The 15,523-nt window shown below is 48.2% G+C and overlaps 1 protein-coding gene across 2 annotated transcripts in view; it reads left to right on the forward strand.

The window, feature by feature from the left end:
- The window catches only part of LOC118216996 (formin-like protein 1), a 29,534-nt gene extending 14,011 nt beyond the window's left edge, over positions 1–15,523 (forward strand). The window contains exons 7-26 of one of the 2 annotated variants that reach the window (XM_035398712.1): positions 1,698–1,806; positions 2,874–2,950; positions 3,311–3,404; positions 4,052–4,126; positions 4,254–4,364; positions 5,362–5,511; positions 6,179–6,280; positions 6,670–6,931; positions 7,138–7,473; positions 8,360–8,484; positions 8,917–9,119; positions 9,667–9,901; positions 10,402–10,470; positions 10,587–10,667; positions 11,110–11,239; positions 11,498–11,661; positions 11,971–12,072; positions 12,344–12,451; positions 12,782–12,899; positions 14,013–15,523. In XM_035398712.1, the coding sequence (XP_035254603.1) occupies positions 1,698–1,806; positions 2,874–2,950; positions 3,311–3,404; positions 4,052–4,126; positions 4,254–4,364; positions 5,362–5,511; positions 6,179–6,280; positions 6,670–6,931; positions 7,138–7,473; positions 8,360–8,484; positions 8,917–9,119; positions 9,667–9,901; positions 10,402–10,470; positions 10,587–10,667; positions 11,110–11,239; positions 11,498–11,661; positions 11,971–12,072; positions 12,344–12,451; positions 12,782–12,899; positions 14,013–14,107 (2,746 nt within the window). In that variant the 3' untranslated portion in view covers positions 14,108–15,523. The remainder of the gene's footprint in view (positions 1–1,697; positions 1,807–2,873; positions 2,951–3,310; positions 3,405–4,051; positions 4,127–4,253; positions 4,365–5,361; positions 5,512–6,178; positions 6,281–6,669; positions 6,932–7,137; positions 7,474–8,359; positions 8,485–8,916; positions 9,120–9,666; positions 9,902–10,401; positions 10,471–10,586; positions 10,668–11,109; positions 11,240–11,497; positions 11,662–11,970; positions 12,073–12,343; positions 12,452–12,781; positions 12,900–14,012) is intronic. The other variant, XM_035398713.1, reaches the window with a different exon arrangement.

The raw sequence follows: 15,523 nt of genomic DNA on the forward strand, positions 1-15,523 counted from the left end.
TATACTTTCCTCATACGCACACATACAAGCATGCACACATACGCTCATGCAAAAACACACACACACACATGCACACATATATGCACACGCAAACACGCACGCACACACACACGCACGTACGCACACACGCAGGTGCGCACACTTCACTGCAGTGCGCGTACAAAGCGGCCATTTTCTGCCTTCACACCGGTCGACTTGTAAATGGCGGCGGCGGAGTCTATAAATACGGGACCCTGTTTGTCTCACCGTGGTGTGCTGATCTAGTCCCCTGCGCTCTGTGGTACGCGGGTATCTAGCATCTCTAGCACGACGCTGTGGTCTCCATCTCACTGCGCTGTACGGTGCAGTTGGGACATTAAATATAAACCGCGGTATAAATAGCAGACGTGCAGCTCCGCCGTCGCTTGGTTGCGTTCAGGCACTTCTTCTGTGCAAGTATACCCCCCCCCCCCGTGTTCTAGTGGCAAGTTTATATTTAAAACTTTATTTACGCGCTACAGTTCATATGCACGGAAATCCGAAGCGCTTCGCACAACACGCACACTTGCATATATAAAATAAACAGACAAAAAGCTGAAAATAAAAGTGGAAAAACGCATAATGCATACATAGAAAAGCAAACAACCCTAGTCAAAACCATGGAAAAAAGAAAGTTTTGAACCCACAAGCAGGTCAGGCAAAAGCCTTAATATATACAAAACACCAAGATACTGTATCTAATTATTAGATATTTGTCACGATGCCAGCTGTTTCACATAAGAGTCTCTTTGAGCCTTTTCCCCTTTTTAGGTAATTACCTAGAATATGCCTAATTTATAAATGCTTAACACAGAGGTATTAGGGTTGTGTTCCGGATTTATAAGAAGCCTGAATTGATGCCAGAGGGCCAAATAGGTCACTGACATTTTAAAACGGGTCAGATTTTTGCTTGTGATTTGTAAGGATGCAGGGTGCTGACCTAATTAACGGATTGATCTTTAACAGCCAATAGGTGCCAACAGTGGACAACATATACAGTATATGTTGCTCCCTTTAATACAACTTGTTTGCTTTGCTTGTTTATTGAAAGTGAATGAATTAAATGTTATTTATACAGCACACTTCCAGAGCAAGTGTCAGAAGGTGCTTCACAGATCATTAAATACAATTCGCGAAAACCCATCAGCGCACGCACAATACAACCACAAGCTACACAATGACATCATTGAAATGTCTTCCTGCGCAAAAAAAAAAAAAGGTTTTCAAAGATTGTATTAAAACAGCCCTCAGTGTTCAGGGAAGACTATTCCAAAGCCCTGGGGCTATAGAGTCAAAAGGTTGATCACCCCCACCCCCCACCCCCCTACCCATTTTTAAATTTAGTCCTTGGGATGGCTGGCAAACCCTGGTCAGAACAAGTCTTGCTCGTGAAATGAGAAGACAGGAGAAGATGGCAGATCAGAAATATAAGGGGGAGCTAGATCATGGAGTGCCTTGAAAGTGACTAGGATTTTATTTAAAAAACTGTCCTACATTTCACCCGTATGCAGTGCAGACAAGCCAAAATAGAACAGATGTGAAATGTTATTTGCTTCTCTTACCCTTGTTTCTCTGTGTTCATCTTGTTCTCTCCTTCTCTCTCCGCTCTTCCCGCCGCCCCTCTCACTTCTCTCTGCTTCCCTCTCTCCTCTTCGTCCTTCGTCGTCTTCCTCCGGCAGGTTGAACACGTTTGCGCACAGCGTGAAAACGCTGCGTTCTCCGCGAGTCGTTGGGCAGGAGGACGTGCACGTCTGCATCATGTGCCTGCGCGCCATCATGAACTACCAGGTGACTGAACACCAACTACCCAACAACCCCTCTGCAATCCTACAACTGCTCTCCTACCCCACAACTCCTCTCCTACCCAACAACCCCTGTTATCCTACAACTCCACTCCTATCCTACAACTCCTCTCCTACCCTACAACTTCTCTCACATCATACAACTCCTCTTCTATCCCACAACTCCTCTCCTACCCTACAACTCCTCTCACATCATACAACTCCTCTCCTATCCCACAACTCCTCTCCTACTCTACAGCTCCTCTCACATCATACAACTCCTCTTCTATCTTACAACTCCTCTGCTATCCTACAACTCCTCTCACATCATACAACTCCTCTGCTATCCTACAACTCCTCTCCTATCCCACAACTCCTCTTCTATCATACAACTCCTCTGCAATCCTACAACTCCTCTCCTATCCCACAACTCCTCTCTTATCCCACAACTCCTCTCTTATCCTACAACTCCTCTGCTATCCTACAACTCCTCTCCTATCCCACAACTCCTCTCCTATCCTACAACTCCTCTCCTACCCTACAATTCCACTCCTATCCTACAACTCCTCTCCTACCCAACAACTCCTCTCCTACCCTACAACTCCTCTTCCACTCATCTATTTCATAACTGTAGGACAGCATTTCTTAAACTGTGGGTCGGGACCCAAAATGGTTCAGAGAAGTGTATCTGGGGGGTCCCAGAATGAGCCTGTAGTGTAGTCCATTCGGGGTATGCCGGTATGAGTATTTGAGGGGGTCCCTCAAAGGTACTACATTTTTCATTTTGGGTCCTGTTATTGAGAAGTTTAAGAACCAGTGCTCTGCAAGTCTTGGAGGTGTTGGAAGGTAATGGGAGTTTCCAGTGTGACATCACAGTTGAAGATCATTTATGAATGTTTCCAGAGGGTATCGCAGCTAGTCACTCCCCCTTCATGAATATTCATGAGATGCGTGGAATTGGAATGTTTCAGTGTTGTGTGTGTTTAGGATGCAGGAGATGTATCCGTGTGGCAGTGATGTGTGGGGGGGCCGGTGTAGAAGCAGAGTGACCACATTGTGTCGTCTTATCCGCAGTCCGGCTTTAACTTGGTGATGACCCACCCACGCTGTGTCAACGAAATCACTCTCAGTCTAAACAACAAGAGCCCCAGGTAAGAGAACCCGCCTTTTCTTCTGTGTTTCATGTGTGTGTTTAAATCTTGGATTAACCGTACTATATATGTGTGTGTGTGCGTGTGTGCGTACACACTCACGCATGTGTGTGTGTATGTGTTTGCGTTTCGTGTGTGCATTTTGCATGGATGTACTTGGATTAATTACCTATGCGTAGACAATGAATACATTACACATTATGCTGGGTATTTGTTTCTGTAACTCTGTTGCATTGCTTGATTTGACCCCAGTAACTGTGGCCCAGTCTGTGGTTGGATTAGCGGCTGTGTTTGTGCAGATGTGGGGATCCTGGTGCTGTGTTGCTTTATTAACTCCAGTCACTGGGCTCTACTCTGCAGGACCAAGACGCTAGTGCTGGAGCTGCTGGCTGCAGTGTGCCTAGTGAGGGGAGGTCATGACATCATCCTCTCAGCCTTCAACAACTTCAAAGAGGTCAGGGCGGTTTTACACTTCCGGGTCACGCTGCGGTCTGTCTCAGCCCCACAGCTAGAGGCCCGAGCCCAGTGTTCTATCAGGGGGTTTACCACTTCCGGGTCACGCTGTGGTCTGTCTCAGGCCGACAGCTAGAGGCCCGAGCCCAGTGTTCAGTCAGCAGGTTTAACACTTCCGGGTCACGCTGTCATTTGTCTCAGCCTCACAGCTAGAGCTCCAAGTGTTTAATCAGCGCGTCCGCCATCTTTTCTCCAACTTACAGTTAAAAATCAGGTTTCCATTAGTCTGATATTGAAAAACACCTGAAGTGTGGCTAAACAGAAGTATTGGGGACCTTAATAAAATATAGGGCAGGTATGTCCTTGACCGTATGGCTAGAATTCAATCAGAAAGTGTCCTTATATTTGACTCATGTTTAAATATAAACCCTTTTGCATGGCTACAGTGTTTTAAAAATCTTTTTAAATGGCTTGTTTTCTTCATAAAAACTGTCTGGCGGGTTCAGTTATGCCATTTAGCTGAAGACAAAGACGTTTGTGAAGGTGAAGAAAGTAACATTGACATTTGACAGGTATTTGTACGTCAAAGTTCAGGAGAAATGTTGTCTGATTGCTGGTCTATACGCCCGTGCTTTATCTTGTATTTAGGTGAGCGGGGAGAAGAACCGCTTTGAGAAGCTCATGGAGTATTTCATGAAGGAGGACAGCAACATTGACTTCATGGTGAGTAGGCTGCCAAAACCTGGAATGGGTCAAACGGTTACACATTGGGAGTACAATATTCCATCCATAATTAGGCAAAATGGTAAACTTCTAATCCCCGTTCCTAATGTCTAATCTTTCCATGTAGGTGGCCTGCATGCAGTTCATAAACATTGTGGTCCATTCAGTGGAGAATATGAACTGTCGTGTGCACCTGCAGTTTGAGTTCACTCAGCATGGCCTAGACCAGTATCTGGAGGTGAGTCACAGGCACAGGCACCAACCCTACATTCAACCCTCAACAGCTGTCACCTCAACAGGCTAACCCTACACCTAACCCTCAACAACTATCACCACAACAGGCTAACCCTACACCTAACCCTCAACAACTATCACCACAACAGGCTAACCCTACACCTAACCCTCAACAACCATCACCACAACAGGCTAACCCTACACCTAACCCTCAACAACCATCACCACAACAGGCTAACCCTACACCTAACCCTCAACAACCATCACCTCAACGGGCTAGCCCTACACCTAACCCTCAACAATCATCATCACAACAGACTAACCCTACACCTAACCCTCAACAACCATCACCACAACAGGCTAACACAACACCTAACCCTCAACAACCATCAGCACAACAGGCTAACCCTACACCTAACCCTCAACAACCATCAGCACAACAGGCTAACCCTACACCTAACCCTCAACAACCATCAGCACAACAGGCCAATTCTACACCCATCCGTCAAGATACAAGATTCCTTATTGCCATGTGTAACAAGTACAATGGAATGCTTACTCCCCATTCACTCCCGCAGGATAAATTCTAAACATAGATTTCAACAATAGATAAAAAAATAAAAAAAACAACCATCACCCCCAAAGCACAATTCCTATGCTTACCCGCCCTCATCTGCAGAAGTAACACAAAAAAAAATCACACCTGGTCCAGGTGAAACATGTATAATGTATAATAACTATTCTAGATTTGTTATTTGATTGTTAGCTCTGTGGTCAGTGTGCTCTCTAAACCCTGTGTTTCTGTATATTTTTACATGAGTGTGTGTTTGTCTGTCTTTTTGACCTGTGTGTGTGCATATGTTTGTGTATTTGTATGTATCTACATGTGGATGTGTTTGTGTGTATGCACATTTCGGTGCGTTTTCATTTGCGTGTGTTTGTGCGTATTTGTATTTGAGTGTGTTTGTGCATATTTACATCTGTGTGTGTTTGTGTGACAGAAACTGAAGTCCACAGAAAGTGAGAAGCTGCTGGTGCAGATCCAGGCTTACCTGGACAACGTGTTTGACGTGGGAGCTCTGCTGGAGGACGTGGAATCCAAGGGGAGCGAACTGGAGCACATAGAGGAGCTACAGTCACACAACGCACAGGTGAGAACATGCACCTTCACCCACACACACACACGCACACGCACACGCACACCTTCACAGACACACACACACACACACATACATGCACACACACAAGCACACACACACACACCCACACGCACACACACAAACACGCACGTTCGGTGGTGATGACGGCTGTGTGTTTGGTGGTGATGACGGCTGTGTGTTTGGTGGTGATGACGGCTGTGTGTTTGGTGATGACGAGACGGCTGTGTGTTTGGTGGTGATGACGGCTGTGTGTTTGGTGGTGATGACGGCTGTGTGTTTGGTGGTGGTGACGGCTGTGTGTTTGGTGGTGATGATGGCTGTGTGTTTGGTGATGATGACGGCTGTGTGTTTGGTGGTGGTGACGGCTGTGTGTTTGGTGATGACGACGGCTGTGTGTTTGGTGGTGATGACGGCTGTGTGTTTGGTGATGATGACGGCTGTGTGTTTGGTGATGATGACGACTGTGTGTTTGGTGATGATGACGGCTGTGTGTTTGGTGATGATGACGACTGTGTGTTTGGTGATGATGACGGCTGTGTGTTTGGTGGTGATGACGGCTGTGTGTTTGGTGGTGATGACGGCTGTGTGTTTGGTGATGACGAGACGGCTGTGTGTTTGGTGATGATGACGGCTGTGTGTTGTTCCTCTTGTGTTGTAGCTGACTGCTCAGCTGCGAGAGTGTGAGGACCAGGCCATGGAGAAGATAGCTGAGGTGGAAAAGCAGCTCCTGCAGGCCAGTAAGGAGGTTGAGGTGCTGAAGGTACGGCAATGACAGATTCCAAAAACAAAAAACACTTGGGCTCTCTGATACAAATTACTAGGCCTTGTGAGGATATTAAGACATTTAAAAAATTTGAGTAAATTTTACTCCTTTGACTTTTACGTCACTTTATCCTGTATATTGTCACTTTAAAAGTATATTTAGAACCTTTATAAAATCTTCAACTCTGCATGCCTGTGTGTGTATATGTATGTGTCCACTGTGTATGCGTCTCTGTGTACACGTGTGCATACTGTACGTGTATCGTACTGAGCGTGTGTGGGTGTAAACGCAAGTGTATTTACAGTACGTGTGTTTGTGCATGTGCGTAACTGTGTGTACGCATGTAAACATAAGTGCGTGTGTGTGCGTGTGTGTGTTTGGTGCAGGAGAGCCTGCGGGACTCCTGTGGCCAGGTGACCTCCCTGCAGCAGAGGGAGCGTGAGAGGGAGCTGCAGCGGGACAGGGAGCGGGACAGGGAGCGTCCGCCCCTCTCCCCCACCCAGGCCCCGCTCCTCGCCCCCTGCCAGCTGGAGCAGAAGCTGCGGGAGCTGGAGGATCGCGGCCTGATCCGCCTGGAGCGCTCCGCCTCCGGGGAGCTGGACATCAAGGTCATACCCGTCATCGTCACGGAGACCGTGTCTGTCACGGGTAAGCCCCGCCCCCCTCGCCCGCCGCTCACCACGAGTCGACTCCCCCCTGAAATAAAGCCCTCAGAGTTACTGGGCTAAATGGTGTGTAATGCAATGAGTGGACGAGCCACAGGCTACAGACTGGTACCACGGGAACACAACATCTCATCCAGTGTCTTAGTCCTCACCGTCAGAATCTCATCCAGCGTTTTATCGCGCACGCAGGTCAAACCCTCGAAAGGACCCATCCAGCTGCGCTCGTTCCTGCTCAGGATTCAGATCCAAACTCACCCCCGCTCAGTGCACCACCTCCTCCTCCGCCTCCTCCTCCTCCTCCAGGAGCAGGACCACCCCCACCCCCTCCCCCACCGCTACCTGGAGCAGGACCACCCCCGCCCCCGCCCCCACCCCTACCTGGAGCAGGACCGCCCCCGCCCCCACCCCTACCTGGAGCAGGACCGCCCCCACCCCCTCCCCCACCTGGAGCAGGACCACCCCCCCCTCCTGGGGGTGGACCTCCGCCCCCTCCTGGAGGCCCAACTGTTGGAAGCAGCGGTCCAGGTGAGCATCCGATGTTCTCTCTGCTAACTCGCCGCTTCAGATTCCCAGATCCACCTAAATGCTCATGAGCACACTGAACACTCATTCACACACTGAACACTCGTTCACACACTGAACACTCGTTCACACACTCAGCATTCGTTTAGCTTCGTAACCTATCCCACGGATCCACCGCTAACAAAAACCTCAAGTGCCTCTGCAGGGGCCCCACCAGGGACCGTGGGCCCCATGGAAAGATCACGCATTGGGTCCCACCACACCAGGCCACCCCATCCCAGCACAATTACAGCACAATGTGTTTTGGGGGATCTCTGTAATCATCCCAACTCCCACTCTCACCCATACGGCCACTGCACCCCTGCTATGACTAAAGCTCAAGGCTTCTCGGTAGAACTAGCATGCTGGCACTGCAGTGAAGGCTAAAACTTGACTTGTGCAACGGCTTCTGCGTCCAGCTTCATGAATGGTTACAAGCCCAGTTCCGAAGTCAATGTTCTGTACCTCCATTGCCTTCAAGTACCAGTAGTGATAGGCAGTTAAGAACATTATAATCGGGTATTTGTGTTCTTACACCTTAAAAGGGATGTGAAGCACTCATTAATGTGACTCTGGTCCATTTTGTATTTTACCTTAGATGTGGCCCAGCATTACAATCCAAAATTGACCCATATTTGCTAGAAAAATGAACCAAAGTTTGCTTTTTTTTTTTAAAACAGCTATGGCACAGCCATCTTGGAACAAGGTAAAAAGGTAAAAAAAGCAAACAAAAACGAAATAAGTCACATTACCAAGTGTTTCACTTCCTTAAAGGAATTGTGATCCAGCGACTGTGGCCGGGAATAAAGAGGGCACGTTTCATGATTTTGTCTCCCCCCCCCCCGTGCAGGAGTCAAAGGCAAAAAGCCCATCCAGACGAAGTACCGCATGCCCCTGCTTAACTGGCAGGCTCTGAAGCCCACCCAGGTGACGGGCACCGTCTTCAGCGAGCTGGACGACGAGAACGTCCTCGGGGTGAGGGCCCAAGCGAAGAGCCTGCCTCTCGTATCGTCGCTCTGTGTTCCTCTTTTCATGCCTGTCTGTCTCTATGTCTGATTGTAAACCCTGAGACCACACAAATGTCTCTGCCGTTTTTTCGGTTTTTGCTTTTTGCTCCCTCTGTCACAGTGGCTGTTCCTCTCTGTTCCTGGAGACCTACCGTCCCGCAGGTTTTCATTTCAACCATAATTTGGCACACCTGATTCTTCTAATCAGCAGGACGGTAGATCTCTAGCTGTTGAATGAGGTGTGATTTGTAGGGGTTGGAGTGAAAACCTACAGGACGGTAGATCTCTTGGAACAGGGTTGGGAACCACCGCTAAATCGATTCGGTGATTGAGGCTGACAGTGCCAGATCAGTGCCACTAGGGGGCGGCAGCGCTCACGGTCCCCCATCCTCTCTATAAGGAGCTGAACATGATGGCCTTCGAGGAGCAGTTTAAGACGAAGGCCCAGGGCGCCCCGCCGGGCCTGGACAAGCTGAAGGTAAAGACGGCCAAGAAGGAGCCCAGCAAGGTGGCCCTCATCGAGTCCAACAGGGCCAAGAACCTGGCCATCACCCTGCGCAAGGCCGGGATAGGAGCAGCCCAAATCTGCACCGCCATAGAGAAGTATGCACCCTTTACACCAACACATACGCCTCCCATACCGCACCCAACACCGCCATAGAGGAGTATGCACCCTTTACACCAACACATACGCCTCCCATACCGCACCCAACACCGCCATAGAGGAGTATGCACCCTTTACACCAACACGTACTCCTCCCATACCACACCCAACACTACCATAGACATGCGACATGCATTAACACATTTACGTCCTAGTAGAGGTTTGTTTACTGACTTCGGTTTTTTTGTTTGTGCTCCACTATGATGTTCTGCCAACCTCTCTGTTTATTTTCAGCTTTAACCATTAGAGTAGGTTTTTGGAATTTTTTTTTTTTTCAAAATTCCAAGTCAGTGTTCTAGAACTCCAACACTTTCAGTCACCAGTGATGATCGTTACACCAGCATTAGAATGTTCAGTTAAGAACATTCCTACCACATATTTGGGGTGTGTCTCAGACCTTTAAGGGTTCATACCTCCTCCTTTTACCAGTCTTCTTTTTCCACTGCTCATTCTCTCCCTCTTCATCTCCTTCCCTTTTCTGCACAGCTATGACCAGGAGGCCCTGAGCCTGGACTTCCTGGAGCTGCTGGAGAGGTTCATCCCGTCGGACTACGAGCTGAAGCTGATCCAGAACTACGAGCGGGAGGGCCGCCCGCTGGAGGACCTGTCGGACGAGGACCGCTTCATGGTGCGCTTCGGCAAGATCCCGCGCCTGGCCCAGCGGATCAACACCCTCACCTTCATGGGCAACTTCCCCGACAGCGCCAAGACGCTGCAGCCGGTCAGTCACAGCGCCGCCTGTCTGCGGCCGACGGAACTGCGCCCGCTAGATTTGAGCGATACTCGAATCGGGCCCGCGAGGCCAGAAGGGCTGCTGGTTTCCATAGATACCTGATAGTGATTGGGGTCGAATTAATGCCAGTGATTGGCCAGAGATTTAACTCACCTGGTGACCCAGGTTTAAACCAGTCTCTGATTAGAGGGGAGGAATGAAACCCAGCAGTACTACTGGCCCGAGACCCCGGTATCTCTGGTCTCGTGTCTTCCCTGGTCGTACATGTTACAGTCCCAACACTAATAACACCCTCTCAGTCATTCAAGAAACCAAAGTGTATAATTATACTTATTTTAATTAGATGTATATTATAGCAGCCTTAATGTACCAGGAGTGAAATGGGGGTTGGAACTGATGTTGGGAAGTACGACTGGAATAGAACTACTTCTTGTGGGACTCCATTCTCCCTCCACTCCATCCATTCTCCTCTTCCCTCGTTTCCCCAGCAACTGAACGCCATCATCGCGGCATCGATGTCCATCAAGTCCTCCAGCAAGCTGAAGAAGATGCTGGAGGTGAGGAAGCTCACCGCCTTCGTCTGTTCGTCCGTCAGTCCGCGCAGGAGCGTTCCGAGCGGCTCTAATGTCCGAAACACGATGAGTCATGAGTCACCCTTCCTCTCCTCTCCCAGGTCATCCTCGCTTTTGGGAACTACATGAACAGCAGCAAGAGGGGTGCGGCTTACGGGTTCCGCCTGCAGAGCCTGGACCTGGTGAGGTCCCCTTTACACCACACACCCCTTCCTCCCCCCCCCCAAAATCCTGCACTAATGTATATTCTGATGTGTAAAAGCAATTGCGCACACTAAATTGACTGAGGTTTGGCCAAGTGAATTTAGCGACGATTCGCGGGTGGTCATCAGAACTGGGCTCTTTGTGAGCACAGCTGTGTACGTCTATGGGGCTCAATCCATTCGGTGACTCCTATCCCCTTACATTATATCAGCCAGAGCAACTTAAAGCAACTTTACATTTTCACATTCTGTCCACTTATACAGTTGATATCTTCTCGAAGCAGTCCAGGTTAAATATCTTGCTCAAGGGTCCAACGGCAATGCCTCCGTTTGGGATTTGAACCCGCAGTCTCGGTGCTGCAATGGCGCTTTATTAGCGCTGTGCCGCAGCGGCGTCATTTCCTCCTCTCTGCGCACACAGCTGCTGGACACCAAGTCCACCGACCGCAAGCAGACGCTGCTGCACTTCATCGCCAGCATCGTCCAGGAGAAGTACCCCGATCTGCGCTCCTTCCACTCCGAGCTGCATTTCGTGGACAAGGCTGGCCAAGGTGTGCCCCGTCCCGCCGGACCCTCTTCTCCCCCGTCTGTCCCAGTCCCGCCAACCTCTCTTCGCGCCTAACCGGACCCCACCAGTTTCTCTCCTCATCTGACCCAACCACACTAGTCTCTCTCCTTCGTCTAATCCAAGCTTGTGTGTGTGTGTGCGTCTGTGCATGTATATGCGTGTGTGCATGCGTGTCTGTATCTGTGTGTGCGTGTGTGCGTGCTTGTCTGTATCTGTGCGTGTGTGTGTGTGTGTACTGCAGTATCCCTGGACAGCATCCTACAGAACGTGCGGTCCCTGGAGAAGGGCATGGCGGTGGCCCAGAAGGAGTTCCTGGTTCAGGATGATAACCCCGTGCTGAAGGAGTTCATTAAGAGCAGCAGTGAGATGCTGGACTCCCTCATCAAGGACAGCAAGACTGCACAGGTCAGCTCAACCACCACCACAATCTACATACTTACACACATACCTCAAATTACTACACACTGACTACAACACACACCTCAAATTACTACACACTAACTACAACACACACCTCAAATTACTGTACACTAACTACAACACACACCTAAACTTAATATACACTAACTACAACACACACCTCAAATTACTATACACTAACAACACTAACTACGACACACACTTCAACTTCAGTCGTGCGTGGCTCTCTCTGCGGTGTGTGTAGAGGAGGTAAAAGAGCAGTGTGACGGTCTGACTGTTGTTTCACCCCCTCAGGAGGCCTACGCCTCGGCGGTGGAGTATTTTGGGGAGAACCCGAAGACCACCCCGCCCTCCAGCTTCTTCCCCCCGTTCGTCCGCTTCATAAAGGCCTACAAGGTGGGAAATGGCCAAGTACAGCTCTGTGCCGGTGTGCAAACATAGCAGTTTCGTTTTTGGGAACTCAATTAGACTCACTGTGTTCTTTTATTGTGTCTGTGTGTGTCCATTTGTGGGTCTGCATTTGTGTGTGTGCGCTCATATGTGCGCCTGTATTTGTGTGTCCATATGTCGGTATGTATTTGTGTGTGTGTGTGTTTGTGTGTCTGTCCATATGTGGGTCTGTATTTGTGTGTGTGTGTGTGTGTGTGTGTGTGTTCCTCTCCCACAGCAAGCTGAGCTAGAGAATGAGCAGAGGAGGAAACAGGAAGCTGAGATTTGCGAGGGTTCCGCTGATGCTTCTCCCACCCCCGGGAAGGCGGAGTCTGCTGGACAGAAGGTAGGGTAGGGGGTAGGGGATCTGCAGGCACACTATTGGCTACTGTCCTGTCAATCTAAGGTGGTCAGGATGTGGGAAAGAATACCTTTTTAGTGGAATAACAATCAATCAATCAATCTCATTCTAACTATTTATCCATCTATCCATCCATCCATCCATCTATCTCATGATGCTCTAGCGCCCCCTGCTGGTCAGTCTCTGACTCACCTCTGCGTTGTGAACGCAACGCAACGTGTGAATCACGGCGCAATAAAAAAAAAGCTGCAGCTGACACAGCGCGATTCGCGGAAATGTACTTCTTGAGCGTGACTGACCTTTGACCTCCCCCAGCAGATGCCCATGATGCCCAAGATGCCCCAGATGGACCTGATCGCGGAGCTGAAGAAGAGGCAGGTGAAGCCCCAGGTCCGCGGAGTGAAGGACGGCGCCATCGAGGACATCATCACGGGTGAGGAGCGCCTGCAGAGGCCGGCCGGCCGGGGGGGAAGTGGGGGACATTCCAAAGGCCTTAGACCAGAGGCCTTGAAAGACTCGATCAGACCGCTCGTCCTGCATCCACCAGCGGCGAAGTGGTTTAGTGCGACTCTGTGCCTTCACCCTGATACCTCAGGAGAAGCAGAGCTCCTGACCTTGTTTATGTTTAATCATATTTAATAGCTTAAATGTTCTTTTTTTTTATTTTTTTATTTTTATTTTGTCCTTCAACCAAAACCCCAAACCTCTTCTTCATTCTTCTTCATTATCATACACCCATCAGCATGCATTTCTCCTTCTCTTCAGGTCCTCCCTTCTAATCAATATCTCATTTCCCTCAGTTCCTCTCCACTGAACTTATGCTGTCCTCGTGTTACTCTGCAGTTCTCAATGAGTAGTTTCCTCTCTCTCTCTCTCTCTCTCTCTCTCTCTCTCTCTTCAATGGGCTTCATTGGTATGACAGGAACACACTTTCGCTGCCTTAGCATATGCTGACATAAGTCACAAATAACCTGTTCCAAATTGAACTTCAATTCTAAAAATAATAGGAATATGAAAAATTATGCACCTCTCCGTCTACACCTCCCTCTCGCTCTCTCTCTCTCCGTGTTCTTCCCTGCAGCTGTCCTACATCCTGCCCTTTCCCTTAACGTTTTTTCTATGCGCGTGTGCACAAGGGGGGGGGGGGGGGGGGGGTGTGTGTGTGTGTGTGTGTGTGTGTGTACGTGAGTCTGTGGGAGAGGGTGTGTGTGTGCGTGTGTGCATAAATGTGAGTGAGATTGTGTGCATGTATGTGTGTGTATCTTTAGCAAGTGGTACTGAGCTATGGAAGGAGGGGGACTGGGAAATGATTCACTAATCACACTGTCTGCAGGAGCGGGTGCGATATTGGGCTAGGCTAAAGAAGGCAATGGGATAGTGCTGGCTGTCCAATTAAAGTGGAAATATTTGAAAGTCAGACACGCATCGCTGACATTTGTGATGATGTTGCCACGATTGTGAAATGTACCGTTTTGAGCGAATGGGGGGACACACCCACCTCTCTCAGGCTGTCTGTTTCTCAGTCTGTCCGTCTGTCTGTCCACAGATCTGAGGAGCCAGCCGTACAGACGGACGGATGTCGGTCCTCGCAACACCAAGAGACCCAATGGACAGCAAGTCTCCTCGAACACTGCACCGTGAAGAACCTCAGCTTACTGAGATACACACTCACTCACTCACACACACACGCACGCACGCACACACACACTCGCACACACACTCACGCACGCACGCACGCACACACATTCTCGCTCACTCACACTCACACACACACATACACACACACGCACACTCGCATAAACATGTGCGCGCGCACGCACTCACTCATATACACACACGCGCGCATGCACACAGCTCCCCCAGTATTCTAGGAAATTCAGTCCTCCTGTCTGTCAGGATTAGTAAACCGATACCTGCCTGGTCTACCTTTACGCACACACACCAGCTAATTAAAACTGCAAGACTCACAGTTTGTGAAATAAATTCCCTTTGGCTAAAAATCTCTCTTATACACATTATCAGTGTTTTTTTTTTTTTAAACAGGGAAGTCAGTGAATAATTGATGCGAATCAAAGTGAATGCCGTCTTCCTACATGCAGTATTAAAACAGACTCAAAAGAGGTTTTCACCATCGTCCTGGAACTGGCAGTAGCTGCTGCCTTCGGGGATGAGGGGAAAATCCACTTCTGAATTATTAGTAAGATCATTTCACCTGTGCTCATTAAAAGCGCACTTTGCAGGATTTGTAGAAATACTTTTTAGTATGACTAAGATGGGTCAAGGGGCATGGCAGATTCTCAGAATGCATAGGAGTTGTAGTTAAACTTAATGATTAGACTTTTTTTTTTTTGCTGCTTACTCTGTACATTATATGTTTTTATAATGTTTTTACTCTAGTCTGTACATGACCTGGATTTAAATATCAGGGTGCTGTAAAATTAAATGTCTCAAATTGAAAAGAAAAGAATGGGTACATAAACCTAATTAATTAACACCCAGAACCCAGAATAAAGTATCAGAACCTTGATTTTGTTTGTATCATATAACAAGTTTACATATGCAATGCCTGAAGTACATATTTTTAAAATGTTTGTGCTTTCAAAGATTTTTTTATATTGTAAAATTCAGACTTGTACAGATTTTTTATTTTAAAAGGCAGAAATTAATGAGACATGAGAAATGAGAAGGCTTAGGGGCTCTCATCTTCCCTTGTGTGTTAAAATGTCAAAACATTCATCGTATTGTTTCTTTTTATCCTATTGGTTGTTAAAATTATTTTTCACATTTATTCACTAGAGGGAGTCAAAGGCAAGGTTTATAAATAAAATGCCACGATTCACTGTTGGTTATTACAGAACAAACCTGTTTACGTGGGTTTATTTAAGTATACGTCCTCACAGCTTTCAGACTAATTAATTTTGTTCACCTTTTGTGAGATTCATTTTTTAATTTGCTTTGTTATATCAGCAAAATCCAATCTTCCTGTAAAGGACTTTTACTTGCTCACTGCTTTTCTCACGTCTCTGCAATTAAAATCTCAGATCTGATCAAAACCGA

The sequence above is a fragment of the Anguilla anguilla genome, chromosome 17, assembly GCF_013347855.1.
Source record: "Anguilla anguilla isolate fAngAng1 chromosome 17, fAngAng1.pri, whole genome shotgun sequence".
Lineage (NCBI taxonomy): Eukaryota > Metazoa > Chordata > Actinopteri > Anguilliformes > Anguillidae > Anguilla > Anguilla anguilla.